At 36.8% G+C, this 13,900-nt stretch overlaps 1 protein-coding gene across 2 annotated transcripts in view; it reads left to right on the forward strand.

The window, feature by feature from the left end:
* AKAP11 (A-kinase anchoring protein 11) overlaps positions 1-13,900 on the forward strand; it is a 48,504-nt gene that overhangs the window by 5,489 nt on the left and 29,115 nt on the right. For both annotated transcript variants that reach the window (XM_024755372.1, XM_024755373.1), the window contains exons 2-4: positions 6,665-6,774; positions 10,820-10,936; positions 13,634-13,681. In XM_024755372.1, coding sequence (XP_024611140.1) covers positions 6,715-6,774; positions 10,820-10,936; positions 13,634-13,681 — 225 coding nt within the window. In that variant the 5' untranslated portion in view covers positions 6,665-6,714. The remainder of the gene's footprint in view (positions 1-6,664; positions 6,775-10,819; positions 10,937-13,633; positions 13,682-13,900) is intronic.

The raw sequence follows: 13,900 nt of genomic DNA on the forward strand, positions 1-13,900 counted from the left end.
TTTTTAGGATTCCAGTTATTCTCCTTTTACAGTGGGTCATCGATGCTGCTTTGCTTGTTTTTAAGTTTCTCTGTGCAGCATTTTGGGTAGTTTCTATTGCTATATCTTTAAATTCACTGAACTTTTCTCTTCCAGTATCTAATCTGTTATTAATTGCATCTGGTATGTATTTTATTTTCATCTCTAGAAGTTCAATTTGAGTGTCTTCCCTCTTCTGTTTCTTTCCTTATCATGATCATGTTTTCCTCTCCCTTCTTAAATGTATGGAACACATTTGTTCCAATAATATAGTTTTAACATCTTTTCTGTTCATTCCATCATCTCTGTCGTTTCTGGATCTGCACTTAGTGACTTATTTCCTCCTGCTTATGGGTCATATTTTTCTCCCCTGTTGTATACCTGATAATTTTTGACTGTGTGCCAGTCATTGAATTCTATGCTATAGCTCGCTCAGTTTTGTTGTAATCCTTAGGAGTGTTGGATTTAGTTGGGGTTAATAGGTCGGTTATTTGGAATCTGTTGGGTTGTTTTGAGGCTCGCCTTTAAGCTTTGTTAGGGTGAGTCCAGAACAGCCTTCCGCGTAGGGCTGACTTAGTTCCTCAACTAAAGCAATTCCCTTCTGAGGAGTCCATCCATTACCTGATACATTACAAAGTTTTCCCACTCTGGTTGGTGGGAATGCGGACTGTTCCCAAGCCCTGTCTGGCTCCAGGTATTTTTTGGCCTACTGCTCTCTAGTAGTTATTTCCCCAACCTCAGCTACTCGGCACAGATCAGCATTCGGTCAGGGACCCTAGGGAAGCCCACCTGCAGATCTCTAAAGCTCTCACTCTTTCTGAGCTCTCCCTCCAGTATATCTGCCCTGCAAGTTCTAACCACCTTGGCCTTCCCAAACTACGACCTCTGTTTCTGCAGCTCGGTGAGACTGCAGACTGCTTAGCTTTCCTCTCCTTGTGTCGTGACCTGGAAGTGTTTCTCTTCTCTCAGGGATCATAGTCTTGCGTTGTCTCTCGTCTGATGTTTGAAAAGCAATGTTTCATATATTTTGCCCTGTTTAGTTATATTCAACAGAATATTTTTAACACTTGGACATTTGGGATTTGGCCAAAATATGTACTTGGAGCATTTATTATAAATATTATAAAAGTAGAAATTATTGGAAACTTTTAATTATATTTTCACAAATAATTCATTAAATGTAGAAGTGTCCATTCCAACATTTAAAGGTCAGCTTTGCTCTTTAAAAATAATTGCTTTTTATTTATTCAGCGGACGTTTGAATGCTCACTGTGCTAGAATACAAATAAAATAAAAAACACTTGTCTTCAAAACTCACAAAAGGAGGGAAGCATGCAAACAATGGCATCAAAGGAATAAAGGACAAACCACTGTGGGGACATAAAGGAGGTGGCTACTTGTTCCGGCAAGGAGGGATACAGGAGATGAGCCAAACGTTCTCAAGAAGGGAGGTCCGTGAACTGATGTGTGAAGAGTAAGTAGCAGTTCAGCTGATGGAGGAGAGGGTACATCTGAGGGAAGTTTAGGAGGATGATGGGTTAGGGTTTGGTTATTGACTAGATGTGATGGTCAGTAGTGACTGAGGGAAAGACCTACTGGCTTGACTGGTTTACTGGGTGTTACTGATACAGAGAAAACAGGAGGAGATTGTTTAGAGAGGAAAGTTTTATTCAGTTTTTGAACATGCTAATTTTGGAGTAACTGGGATATTTACTTGGAAGTATCTAATAAAAATTGGGTATAAGGAACTGAAACTCAGGTGCAAGAACTGAACTGGAGATATATGTTGGGGAGTTATTTGCATAGTTAAACCAGAGGTAGAAATAAAATATCCTTGGAAGACTAAATAAAATGAGTACCAAAGAGGAGGTTAGAATTATTAGTCATTGAGTAACGAGTTATGAAATAATTTTGGAAGGAGACTAATGTAATGGCTAAAGAGATAGATAGACAGCTGTTTCTCAGTCAGAAACCACATAGGGTACTTGTAAAAGATACAGATTTCTGGGTTCCATGTAGACTTCCTGAATTCAGATCTTGTTGGAGGGGAGTAATAGATTTAAGCTGATCCATACAGGTACTGAAGTCAGAGAACTAGTGCAGGAGGAGGAGGGTCAAAATAGGACAGTATTGTCGATAGAGGACTAGGAAGGAATTTCAGAGAGTCCTTGGCTCCGTTAGCTCATGGTAAAAAAAAAAGATCAAGAAATATATGATACTGACCTGAATACTTAGGCCAGAGGAGAGGAGAGGAAAGACTTTGGAAATATTTTTCTTATTATAGAAGAATTTAGGCACATCTAGAAACACATAATTGCATCTACCCAGATAAAGCCAATGTTTATACCCATCTAGTGTATGTTCTCTTTTATATTGCATGTATTATATAAATGCACACATGTAGTCATAGAGGTTTTACACAAAATGGGATAATGTGAACATGCTGGAACCTGCCTTATTTTATTTAATAATCTATCATCTTTCCATATTATAGGTATTTGCTATTTTATGACATTAAAAAAAATCCTAGTTGTCACAAGTGGCCCCTATCATGAGTTTAGTCTGTATCTATCATAGTATTTCCTAGACCTGTACAAGCACACACATGAGTGTCAGTTGTGTGTGTATATAATTTAAAAAATAAAAAATCTCAAGTAGAGAGCGCACTATTTACATTGTTCTGTAACTTGCTTTTTCCCTTAATATATTGTGGACATGCTGTCACATCAGTATGTGTTGCTCTCTTTCCAACAGCTGGGTAATAGTCATATGAAAGTATTATAATTTATTTGAATTGATGGGCTTCTAGGTTATCTTCAGCTTTTCATCCTTTTTTGTTTTTGTGAGTATTCTTTCACATATATCTTTGTGAATTTTGTGCAAGTACACATGTAGGATAAATTTTCAGAAGTGAAATCGCAGGATCAAAGGGGTAGGTGTAATATATTCGAAGTGTCCAATACCTATTTACTGTTTATAATTGTTTCTCTATCTTTCATTTGTTTTCTTTTACGTTCTGTGATATTTCTTAAAACTTTCTTGGTTGTAATATCTATTCTGCTTTTTTGCTGCTTCTCAGGGCATTTCATTTATTTTATGGTGTTGTTTTTATATCCTGTGGCTTTCCTGAGCTCCAGCAGCTTACTTTTCAGTTGTCTCCGTTGCCCATCTGTAATTTGCCTCTGATCTGCTTTTTAAAAAATTATCCAGGTTCACTTTAATATTTTTGACTCTAGGGAAACACCCTTAGTTATTCCCTATTTAGGACTCTTGTTTACTCACCAAGAATGGGACACAAAACAAAAAAGCATTAAGTGAAAAGTTTATTATTGTAACATAAAGGTGTTCCAAGGGAAAATACCGTATTTTTGCTCCATTTGTGAAATCTGTCTAAAACTACATTCTCTCCAATTATAAAAGATGGTGAGGGAACCCTGCTGTGTTACTTTCTCCCCCCATCTGCCTTTGTATCTTTTCAAAGATGATTTTTGTTTCTTTGCTTTATCAGAAGTATGAGTCATGTCATCTCATGCTGGATTCACTATTGTGGGCTGTTGCGTAGATATTCTCTCATAGGTTTTTTTTCTTTGTGAGGTTAATATTTTACTTATGTTTTAAGTTGAACACAAAGCTATGGAGTAGGATTCAGTAAGTATTTTTCTTCAATGAGTGAAGCGAGTGTAAACATGGAATTAAATTTAGTTTCTTTTTTATTAATATAAATTCTGAGGTACTATTCTGAAAACAGATAATGTGAGTTTCGGGTGGCATGAGTATATTTGTCTGGAGTGTTTTTCTTTCTTTAGTATATCTCTTATGTGGTTTTTTGTTTTGTTTTGTTTTTAAATGATTCTTCATAGGTCCATACTGGATTCTTTAGTACTCAGCTTTGAAAAGGGTGTTCTGTTTAGGTCGGCTGTTCAGGAATATTGCAGGTAATGAACTGGGGTAGCTTGAGGTGTCAGATCCGGGATGTTGTATCAGAGCCCCCTGATCTTCCCCTACTTCCGTGTGACTGTTTCTTCCCTCAGGGGCTTGGCCTGTTGCACCTCCACCTTCAGGTGAGGTAATGGGTCAGTAGTTTCTTGCCTGGTGAAGCCTCCAGTGAGTTCGAGTTTAATCTTTGCTCTTGTTGACTTTAGTCAGCAGCTGCAAAGGTCATTGCTGTCTCTCATCTCTTTTCCCAACACCGCCCTCTCTGCAAGGTTAGGGGTCTGAGAAAGTAAAGATGCTCTGTGTGCTGGTCCTCTGTCCTTCCAAGTTGTATGTAATGGCTGCCCTCCTGTCATTGTGGGAACGCACTCTAGGTAATTCAGTCTCTCTCCTGTTTCTGGCATCTAGAGTGCTTCTTATTTCCCTCTATTACGAAGTGTGATGAACAGCTTTTCAAGCCTATATACACTATAGAGAAGAGGGTAAGAGCCTGGGTGCTAGAATTTGAAGATGTGGATTTGCATCTCAGCCCTCTACTGCTCACTGTGTGGGCCTGGTGAATTGTTAACCCCTTCCTCTTGCCTCTGTTTTTCTCATGGTAGAACTGGAGTACTGCTCTGCCAGTCCTAAGGATTAAATGAGATGTGCAAGGAAATCTCTTAGCACAGCAATTGGTGCATTGTAAACTCTCCTTAGAACCCTCGCTGCTCCAGGAGCATCAGTTCCTTTGATGAATTCCCAGAAATAGAACGGTTGTGTCATAGGATAGGAATATTTTCAGGGTTTTGACATGCATTACAAAATTGCCCTCCAGAAAGGTGGTGCCGGTTTACTCAGGAGATGAATTCGAGTGTTTCACTTTCCTGGCACCCTTGTGTTGGCCTCTATATTTTATATGTTTTATGTGAAGTTTGAGGCAAGTCCACTTGCCCCTGAGGGTTTTTGGCAGCTGAAAAAAAAAGGAGAGTGACTTGGCCTGGGACAAAGAAAAGAATTATTTTCTTGCCTTGGTTACATAAACCTGTGTATTTACACCTTGTTTTGAGAATTTTGGTCCTTTTGATCATTTTGGTCCGTAAGTAAATATTTAATTTTTCTCTTACCTATGTTTTATGGTTTCCCAAGTGCCTCCCCTAAATTTTCCATTTGATTCTTACAATAAACTTGTCCAGTAAGTAGGGTAATATACATCGAGGTAATATGCATCATACACACCTATGGAATATACATGGAGGAAACAGATGCAGAGATATTGCAATTTACCTAGAGGAAACAAAGCTAATGAGAGGTACAACAGGGACACAAATGCGACTTTTCTGCATCCTGGTGTATGGTTCTTTATCTTGTGCTATTGGGACCTCCCTTGCCTTTCTGACAATTTTGCTGCAATTCCAGTCATTAATCAAATTTTATTGTTAAAGAGACCACTAGGATTTTTCTTAGTTCAGAATAGAATAGGAATTTTTTGTCTAAAAAATAGAATTCTTTGTGAAAAATCAGAATATAGAAATCTCTAAAGGGAGGTGCATGTGTGTGCCTGCCTGCACGCACACTTAGTTTTATCTCTGTTGTGGAAGAATATAAAATTAGAACTCCACTAAAATTTAGTTGTTTTTTTTTTCTTCAGTTCTGCAGGGGACTAGGTTGTGGTTTTGCCTATAAATGTCTTCATAGTATAAATTGATATTAAGTAAATGTCTTGAAAACCTCAACTAGGTAATTCTTGAGAAGACCAGTTTGATTGAAACTAATTAGCCATTTCTCAAATCTTTATTGATTCAATTTTTTTAGTGTTTAGTGATTTAGTATTCAGTTCTCACTCCTGCCCTTTACTGTAATAAAACATTTTCCTTGTAAGACTCTGATCCAAATGGGCTATATTTGCCTTGTTCTCCTCTGTATCTATAGCATGTAGTGCAAGTAGATTTTGAATGAAGGGACAAGTTACTGTGGTCAAATGTGGATATTGAGTGGTTAATGCCCAGGTTGATTTAAGCTCTAAAAGATATTTCATTAAAGCATTGATAAAAAGCTGAGACTTAGTTTCAGAGTTTCTCCCAAGGAGGATGTGTATGTGTGTGTGTATAAACACATGTCTGTGCATGTGTTTTAAATACTACGGTATTAATCATTTAACTTGGATGTTTTTGAACTCTCGTCATTGGTATGCTGTTGAGATTCCTATATAAGGGCTTTGTTTTTATCTGATTTTATTTGATATGTACAGATTTCGTATTCTCATTTGTTTATTATTAAACCTTTCTGCCCAAGAAATAAGAATGTTTAGAGCATTCACAGTTGCTGTAGGGATAGAGTGACTTTTAGGAGGCAAGAAGGCTGAGATTCTCTTTGTGACGTTCTCTGCTTTAGATTTTTAAAAGGCTTTTGAAATATTTCTTATTGAGGCTTTCAAATATTTTCTTATTTGTAATAAAAAAGGGCAGTGAGATTGACTAGATAAGGATAAACTAGTTTATAATCATTTTGAACCTAAAAAGATTTTTGTAATAATTTGGTATCTCGTTAAGGTGCCAATATTCATATTTTTCAAATATTCATGTTGGATTGCTTAATAAATTTTTACGTCTCAGAATTCTTATGTTTTTTTTTTTTGTAAATGACTGAATTTAAAGAAGTTATCTTAGCACAAAATGCTTGCTTGAATCACTAAGATCAATAAAATAGTTATTTTCTTTTAATATTTTTTCTTTAGGTCTTTTGTGGACTAACTCTTCACTGATTACCTACAACAGCAATATAGTTATGGCGACCTTCCAGACTTTCAGAAACAGTCACATGAAAACTAGAGCATCTGTCAGAAAAGTAAGTTCACTGTGTTGGATTCCTTTTAGTGATAGTTTTAATAAAAATGTTGATCAGTTTTTTTGAAGTCGAAGTCTTGTTAATACTATGGTATTCTTGTTTTTAAAATGAATCTTATTATTGAAATGAATAATGATAAAATACTGCAAAGAGTGGCATATATGAAAATAGTGATATGAAATCATGTAGACAATGAACTTTATTTCCCAAAGATCACATCTCCCTATTTCTTCTCAGCTGATAGTTTCCTCTCTTCTTTTTAGCAATATAAGCATCAGGTGTGACTTTTCTTATACATCTTTAGCTTTACCCCCAAATATTACCATCCATTCATTCGCTCAGCAAATATAGTATAAATTTGCTGCTTATGTGCCATGCCCCATGTTAGGTATTGGCTGGATAATCAGTAGTGAGCAAATTAAATGTGATTCCTGATCGTCTCTGCTTTCTAGTCTGAGGAAGAGCCCTCTCTCTTTTCCTCCCTTGAGACGATTTGGTTACCCTTTCATTTCTTGACATTTTTGTCTTTGCTAAAACTGTGTGTGGGGGGGCGTTACTTAAAGGCAGAAAGGAAGGATGAATACTGGGGGATGGTCAGCAGTCTTGGTGAACCCTTTTTTTAGCTTCATCTTCTGCATTATATGACACTCTTGACCAGTCCTTACATGTTAAGACGGCCTTTGACTTCTTTCGTTACAGCTTCTTTCTTCTCTTCTCTCTTACGATAACACTTGTCTCCTTTGCACCTCTTCTTTCCAGCTTCTAATTGTTAGTGTCCTTGTAAGCTGCTAGGCCTGCCTTTTCCTTTATTTCCTCATTTCTTCAGAGATCTGAGAAATGTTTGGATTTGACTGCTAACTGGAAGAGAGTGGTTGTCAAATCGAAAGGTGCCGGCGGAGTTGGAAAACAGAAAGTAAACTTATTTTGGAACAGTGTAGTAATTACACTTTTAAGTAATATGCCCCACGTGTTTTCCAGGTACCTTTAAACTTAGTAGGTCCCCTTTTTAATTTGAAAAAAGTACAATAAAAACTATTTTCTCTATTTCTTCTTTCTGTAAGCTAGAGTATATTGTGACTTTTTTTTTCAGATTAGCAATTGGACCCGTAGCTTTAAATTAATATTTAAATTGTACTGATTGCTTTAAATTAATAATTAGAACTAAGAAATATATATGTACAAAACATAGGAGGGAGCTAGTGATCTTGTTCTTCAGGCATTATACTACCTACCTACCTATTTGACTTGAATTTACCAATATATTCCTGAGATAAGGAATTAGGCTACAGCTGAAACTTTATGCTATTAATTTCATGTCTTTTTTATTCAGACCATTATTTATATTAGGCCCATGATAAAGATTTGGTTTGAATTCACTTGAATACTTGGAAGCCCTTTTAGATAAAAATACATGAATGTAAATATTATATTATATACTGTTGATGTGTATCTGTGTTACGCGCAGCCTCATAATTCTTCGATTGCTTCCTTGCTTTCTAGGACAAAATTGACCCAGTTTCACTTTCTACTTTACCTTCCGCGGACCTAGAACGGGCTGTTTCTCCAAAGAACCCCTGAATAGTATTTAGAAATCAAGATCTGCCCTTTGTTCCTTCACTGTCATGAGTTTATAATGATTGCTCATGTTCAGATTTCACATTTCATATTTTTTCCTTTTTTCAGTTCGTGTTCATATCTTAGCCTGAAAACTTCCACTCATTAATGAAAACAGAATCACTTAAACTTTTGAATATTCAGCTATTGGGGGAATAAACAGTGCAATAAACACCACATATACTCTTCACTTAGATTCACTCTCTGTTAACATTTTGCCACACCCATTCTGTGTGTGTACATATATACACACTTCCCTTTTGAAACCAAATGAGAGTAGGCTACAGACATTATTTTACTTCTCTTCTTAATATATCAGCATGTGTCTCTTAAGAACATCATTATTACCACCCCTCAGGAAATCGTTAATTCGGTAACACTGTCTAACATGCAATCCATGCACAGATTTCCCCAGTTGTCTCAAATATCCTTGTTACTTTTTCCTTGTCTCTCATCTAAGATCTAAGCGAGGTTGACACTCTCTGTTTGGGTATTGTGTTTCTTTGGTCTCCCCCAGTCTGCTCCAGGTCAATGGTCTAGATTCTTTTCTCATGATGGCAGATCTTTGGAAGAGTCTGTACCAGTTATCTTGTAGAACATTCCCATATTCTGAGTTCATTTGTTTTTCCCTGTGGTTCGGTTCAGCAGGAACACCTCAAAGATGATGTCATGGTCATTCCACTCTGTCAGATTAGGCGGTGCCTATTGTTAGTGCCAGGCTTGACCAGGTAGATAAGTTGTAACCACCAGATATCTCCAATCTAAAGACACATAATCCCTTTGTAATTAACACTATTAATAAATAATCTGTAAGGTGATGTTGCAAAACAGTGTATCTTGTTCCCCAATAGCTTTTAACCCAGTGGATTAGGGTAATGGGGGATCCTTTCCTAAGTCAGTAATTACATTGGAGGGAGTTACAAACGGAATTTTTAAATGTTGTCATTCTGTTCATATCTGTTAGCCAGCGTTCTAATGTAAAGTAGCGCACTCCCCCAATCCCCACCCTTTTTATCTGTCTCTTTTAATGGACTTGTAGTGGTTTTTTTTTTAATTCAGTTGTTACACTCCATTATCATTTTTATTTTTTGATGCTCAGATTATCCCAAATTTGGCCAATGGGAATTCCTTCAAGTTGGCTTCTGTGTTCTTTTGAAATAACCCAGTTAATCCGCATGTCCTTGCATTCTTTCACAATAAGATGTCCCAGCCACACTTCATACATTTCTGCCTCAGACCTGGAACCAGCCATTCTGTCAAGGGGGATCTAGTTCTTTTAATTGGTGAATGGTATTTAGAAATCAAGATCTGTGTGCTGGGTATGCTCATTGCTGCTGAGGGTCATTGCTTCTATGATGTATCAGTGGGAAAATGTAGTACATGTATCTAAAGAATCGTGAGTTCATATTGAAAGTTCAAATTTAACATTGCATTTTTTCTTAATTCTTTGAGTTCATATTTGTATCCCTTCTCTTGGATAAGATTTCCACTAATTTTTAATTTATTAAAATTAGCGAACACTTATTGAGTTCATCTTGTATGTGAGGTACTGAAATCTGGGGAAATAAATAGAGTAAAAGACAATCTCTGACCTCAGTAATTTGGTTTAATGGGTAAGAAGGACAAATATATGAAAGCAGTTATTATAATATGTTGTGATATAGGTTAAATGATCTTAATGTGCAAACAATACAGTAGGAACTTAGAGATTTATTATGACTAAGGGATGGGAAAATCTTCACAGGTCTTGGGATGGGTAGGATTTATACAGGGGAACATTGGGGAGTAAGGATATTTCTGATAGAAGAGCAGATCAACAAATCAGAAGGTAGAGAGAAATTAATGTTCTGTTTATGTCCAAATTTAATATCCATTTTTTAATGTAACTTTTTCCTCCCTCTGTTTCTTTGCACTTGTGACATCTTTCTCTTTCCAATCTGGAGTGCCTTCCTTCATTTTCATCATACAGCTGCTTTAAGACCCCTGAAAAGCTGTGTTTTGAGTTATTATATCTTTCTTTCTTTCCATCTCCAACTTTGTTATGAGAGTCATCACGTTGTTAGCATACCTTACTGTTAGCTTCCACATCATCTCCTTATATAAATTGTTGCTCCTGTTCTGCCAATGACTTGGAAATCAGTTATGTGATCTGTTAGGTTTTAGTGCAGGGTGAGTGTGAGAGAACCTGGCTGAGGACCCCTCGTGGTCTCCAATAGGTTGAGTGACTGGGCTGCGGTATGTGTGTGTTGAACATGTGGAGCTCTACTTTAGCCTTTTGTTCTTTCTTCTCTCAGCTGAGTCGAGTTCTGTTACATCAAAAGGTTTCCAGTGAATATCCATTGGAAAATTAGTGACTCTTCATTTAATCCATCACCAGGATTTTTTACCTTGTCTTAGAATTAAGTAAATTAAGAATATCTTTTATTTTCAGAGCTTCAGTGAAGATGTGTTCCAGTCCGTAAAGTCTTTATTGCAGAGTGAGAAGGAGCTATGCAGTGTATCAGCAGAGGACTGTTTAAAGCAGGATGAACATGCCAGTTTGACTGAGGTTTGACAGATTACACTAACCCTTTCCTAATACAGCACAATGTATTTTCATGTACCTTTGTAGAACTGCATGGTCTATTTTTAGGATGCCTAAAATCTCTGCACATTAATACATGTGCGAGAAGTACCTGTTCTAAATATTAAATACCTGCTAACATTAGTGTATTATAATGAGCACATTTAATTCAGTGCACAGGCATTACCGACCACTCATCAGACACACAGCACTATATTAGATGATTTCTGCTATGTTCAGTAATTGGGACTTTCATACTAAAAGTTTCTACTCTGAAACAAAATGTATACTTATTTCTTATATTCATTTTTTGGGTTATTGTTTTCTTGCTTGTTTAAATTCAGTGCCTTGGTTCAAAATGAAAAAGTAGTGGTACGTTTATTTTGAAATTAAGATATTTACCACTTAAGGATACGATAGACTACTTGCTCATCTATTTCTCTGTTGCATCAGCGTTTCCAACCTTTGTTTGAATTTATTACTATAAAAAGGAGTAAAGTTTTTTCAACAATATTGCCATAGTCCATTAATACATTCATGTTACCAAAGAAGAGAGATAGGGTATTGGGCCATTGAAGCTCAAAACCAATAAATATGTGAATTAAAAAATTTTTTTGAAATCAGGGTTCTAATAAAAAGTCTTGATTATTATTTTTGGGAATGATTTTCTTTCATATTCCTTGAGAAACTGTATTTGAAGTAGTTCTATAGGATGGTGAGCACACCTTTCAGACCCTGTAATGGTCCCTGACCTGTGCCTCTTCTTTTTGTATCAGCTCAGTGCTGTGGCACTTGGCTGTTCTCCTCTTTTTTATCCTTTTTTACTTTATTTTAGTGAAGCCAAGCCACTCCTAATATCCTCAGCTGTTGCCAAGCATGACAAGTCTTCTGTGTCCTCTGCCCTCAAACAGTTTTCCAGCCGTCTCTCTCTAGTTGCTTACACAGTGCCCCTCTGAGCCCACATTCCTTGATCAATGGGAAATTCACACTTCTACTGGCACCTTCAAAACCCTATGCCAGCTTATTTTCTCTTTTGTATTCAGTAAAAGGAAACTTGAAAGAACAGAAGGAATTTCTCATTTTAGGCTATAGATATCTCCAAGTATCTTTTTGAAGAAAGGAAGGAAACTTGTTATTTGAGTGTCTCTTTGTTATCGAGTGCCTATGATGTGCTGCTAGGCACTTGCCTGCACATTATCTAATTCATCCTCACAACTTTGGGAGAGGAGGTGTGTTACCTTAAGTTTTATAGGTGAGGAGACAGCTCCTGCAGGTTAATAACTTACCTAGGCACCTGGAAATTAACTGTAACGTTTCTGTGAAGTAGTACCCATAATTAATGAGAATAAAGATTCTGGAATAATCTAAGATTCTGACTTGCTTTTTAATTATCAGAAAGAGATCAAAAGTATATTGAGTGTTGCTTTGTATTTCAACTATGCTGTTTTCCAGTAATTCTTGAGAATTGATTATCCATATTGCTGCCATTTAAATGCTTCATATTTTTAGTCACAGTACTTGCTTAGTAGACAGTTTACTAGTCTATCTTCAAGTGACCAGAATTTCTCCTTATGATGTCAAAGACATAAAGGGAATATAAATTTTTAAAATAGTACTTTTTCAGGTTATAAAAGTGTACATCATCCATATAGAAAAATAAGAAATACTGAAAGCTTAAGAAAGAAAATGACTGTCATTAATCCTGTGAATTAAGAAAGAAAAAGCCATGGGAGAAAAGAGTAGAGAAAAATAAGATCACTTATAATTCCATCATTGAGAGTTAATCACTGCTTATAATTTGGTATATTATCGTCCAGTATTATTTTCCATGCGTATGTTTTTAAAAATAAGGTTGAAATTGTGTGCATAGTCTGTATCATATTTCTGTAACTTGTCCTTTTTACTTAATAATGTGACATTTCCTCAGGCCATTAGATTTTCTTCAGTAATTTAATTTACATAAAATTTTGCAGAGAAATCTCTGTGTAAAGGCATTGAAGGAAAAAAGTGATGATATCCCAAAGAGTCAATCAGGAGGTAGCCTTGGGGTTGCCCAGGGAAGGCGTCTCTGAGGAGGCGACATTCAGGTTGGAACTTAAAGAATGAGGAGGAGCTAGGCATGTAAACATTCAAGGAATAGAGATCCGGGTTGAAAGGGCACCACTCTGAAGCCCCTAGGCAAGAATGTTCTGGCGTGTTCTGGACCCAGAAAGGGGCCCATGTGTATGAATGAAAGTGAGGGAAAGTTGAAGGCACCAGCTAAGCCAGAGCCTTGGGCCCTGTGTTAGGACTTTGCACTGAGAAGCCTGGCAAGGTTTCGACAGGGAAATGACAGGATAATTCCTGGGGCAGGTGGGAGAGGATTGGAGGTGCACAGGTGAGAAGTGGCATCAGGGGCTACGGAGAGAAGTGGGCACACGTGAGAGACGTTTGGGGACTAGAATTGGTTGAACTGGCTAATGAAGTGGCTGTGGGGGAGGTTTAGGAGCCTCAATTCTGGAGCCAAGTCTTTGGTGAAAACACTTTGTGATCATCTTTGAAAAAATTAATCATGCTGTTCACAACAGCAGCATTTTAATGCTTTGTGTGCTTTTTTTTTTTTTCTGTTTCTCAGCTCTGTCAACCGTCTAATTGAGATAAGACTTTAAAATTTTAATGGATCTTTATTCCTTTTTTATTCAGGTCACATTTCTAGGTTTTAATGAAGAAACAGATGCTGCTCATATACAGGTATGGTCGATTTATTGAACTGGAAAGGGCCCTGAGAGATTATGTGGAACAAATTTTAAGAGCATGGAAAATTTGTCGTATTAGCCCCAAATTTACATTAAACTCTTCTGTTATTCTTATTTAAAGTTAAAAGATGACATTTTGAGATCAATTTTTGAGTGTGCCTTGGACATTTTCACTTTCAGCGTTTTCACCGAGCGTTCTTGTTATGACAGAAAG

The sequence above is a fragment of the Neophocaena asiaeorientalis genome, unplaced genomic scaffold (assembly GCF_003031525.2).
Source record: "Neophocaena asiaeorientalis asiaeorientalis breed wild unplaced genomic scaffold, Neophocaena_asiaeorientalis_V1.1 scaffold59, whole genome shotgun sequence".
In the NCBI taxonomy this organism is placed as follows: domain Eukaryota; kingdom Metazoa; phylum Chordata; class Mammalia; order Artiodactyla; family Phocoenidae; genus Neophocaena; species Neophocaena asiaeorientalis.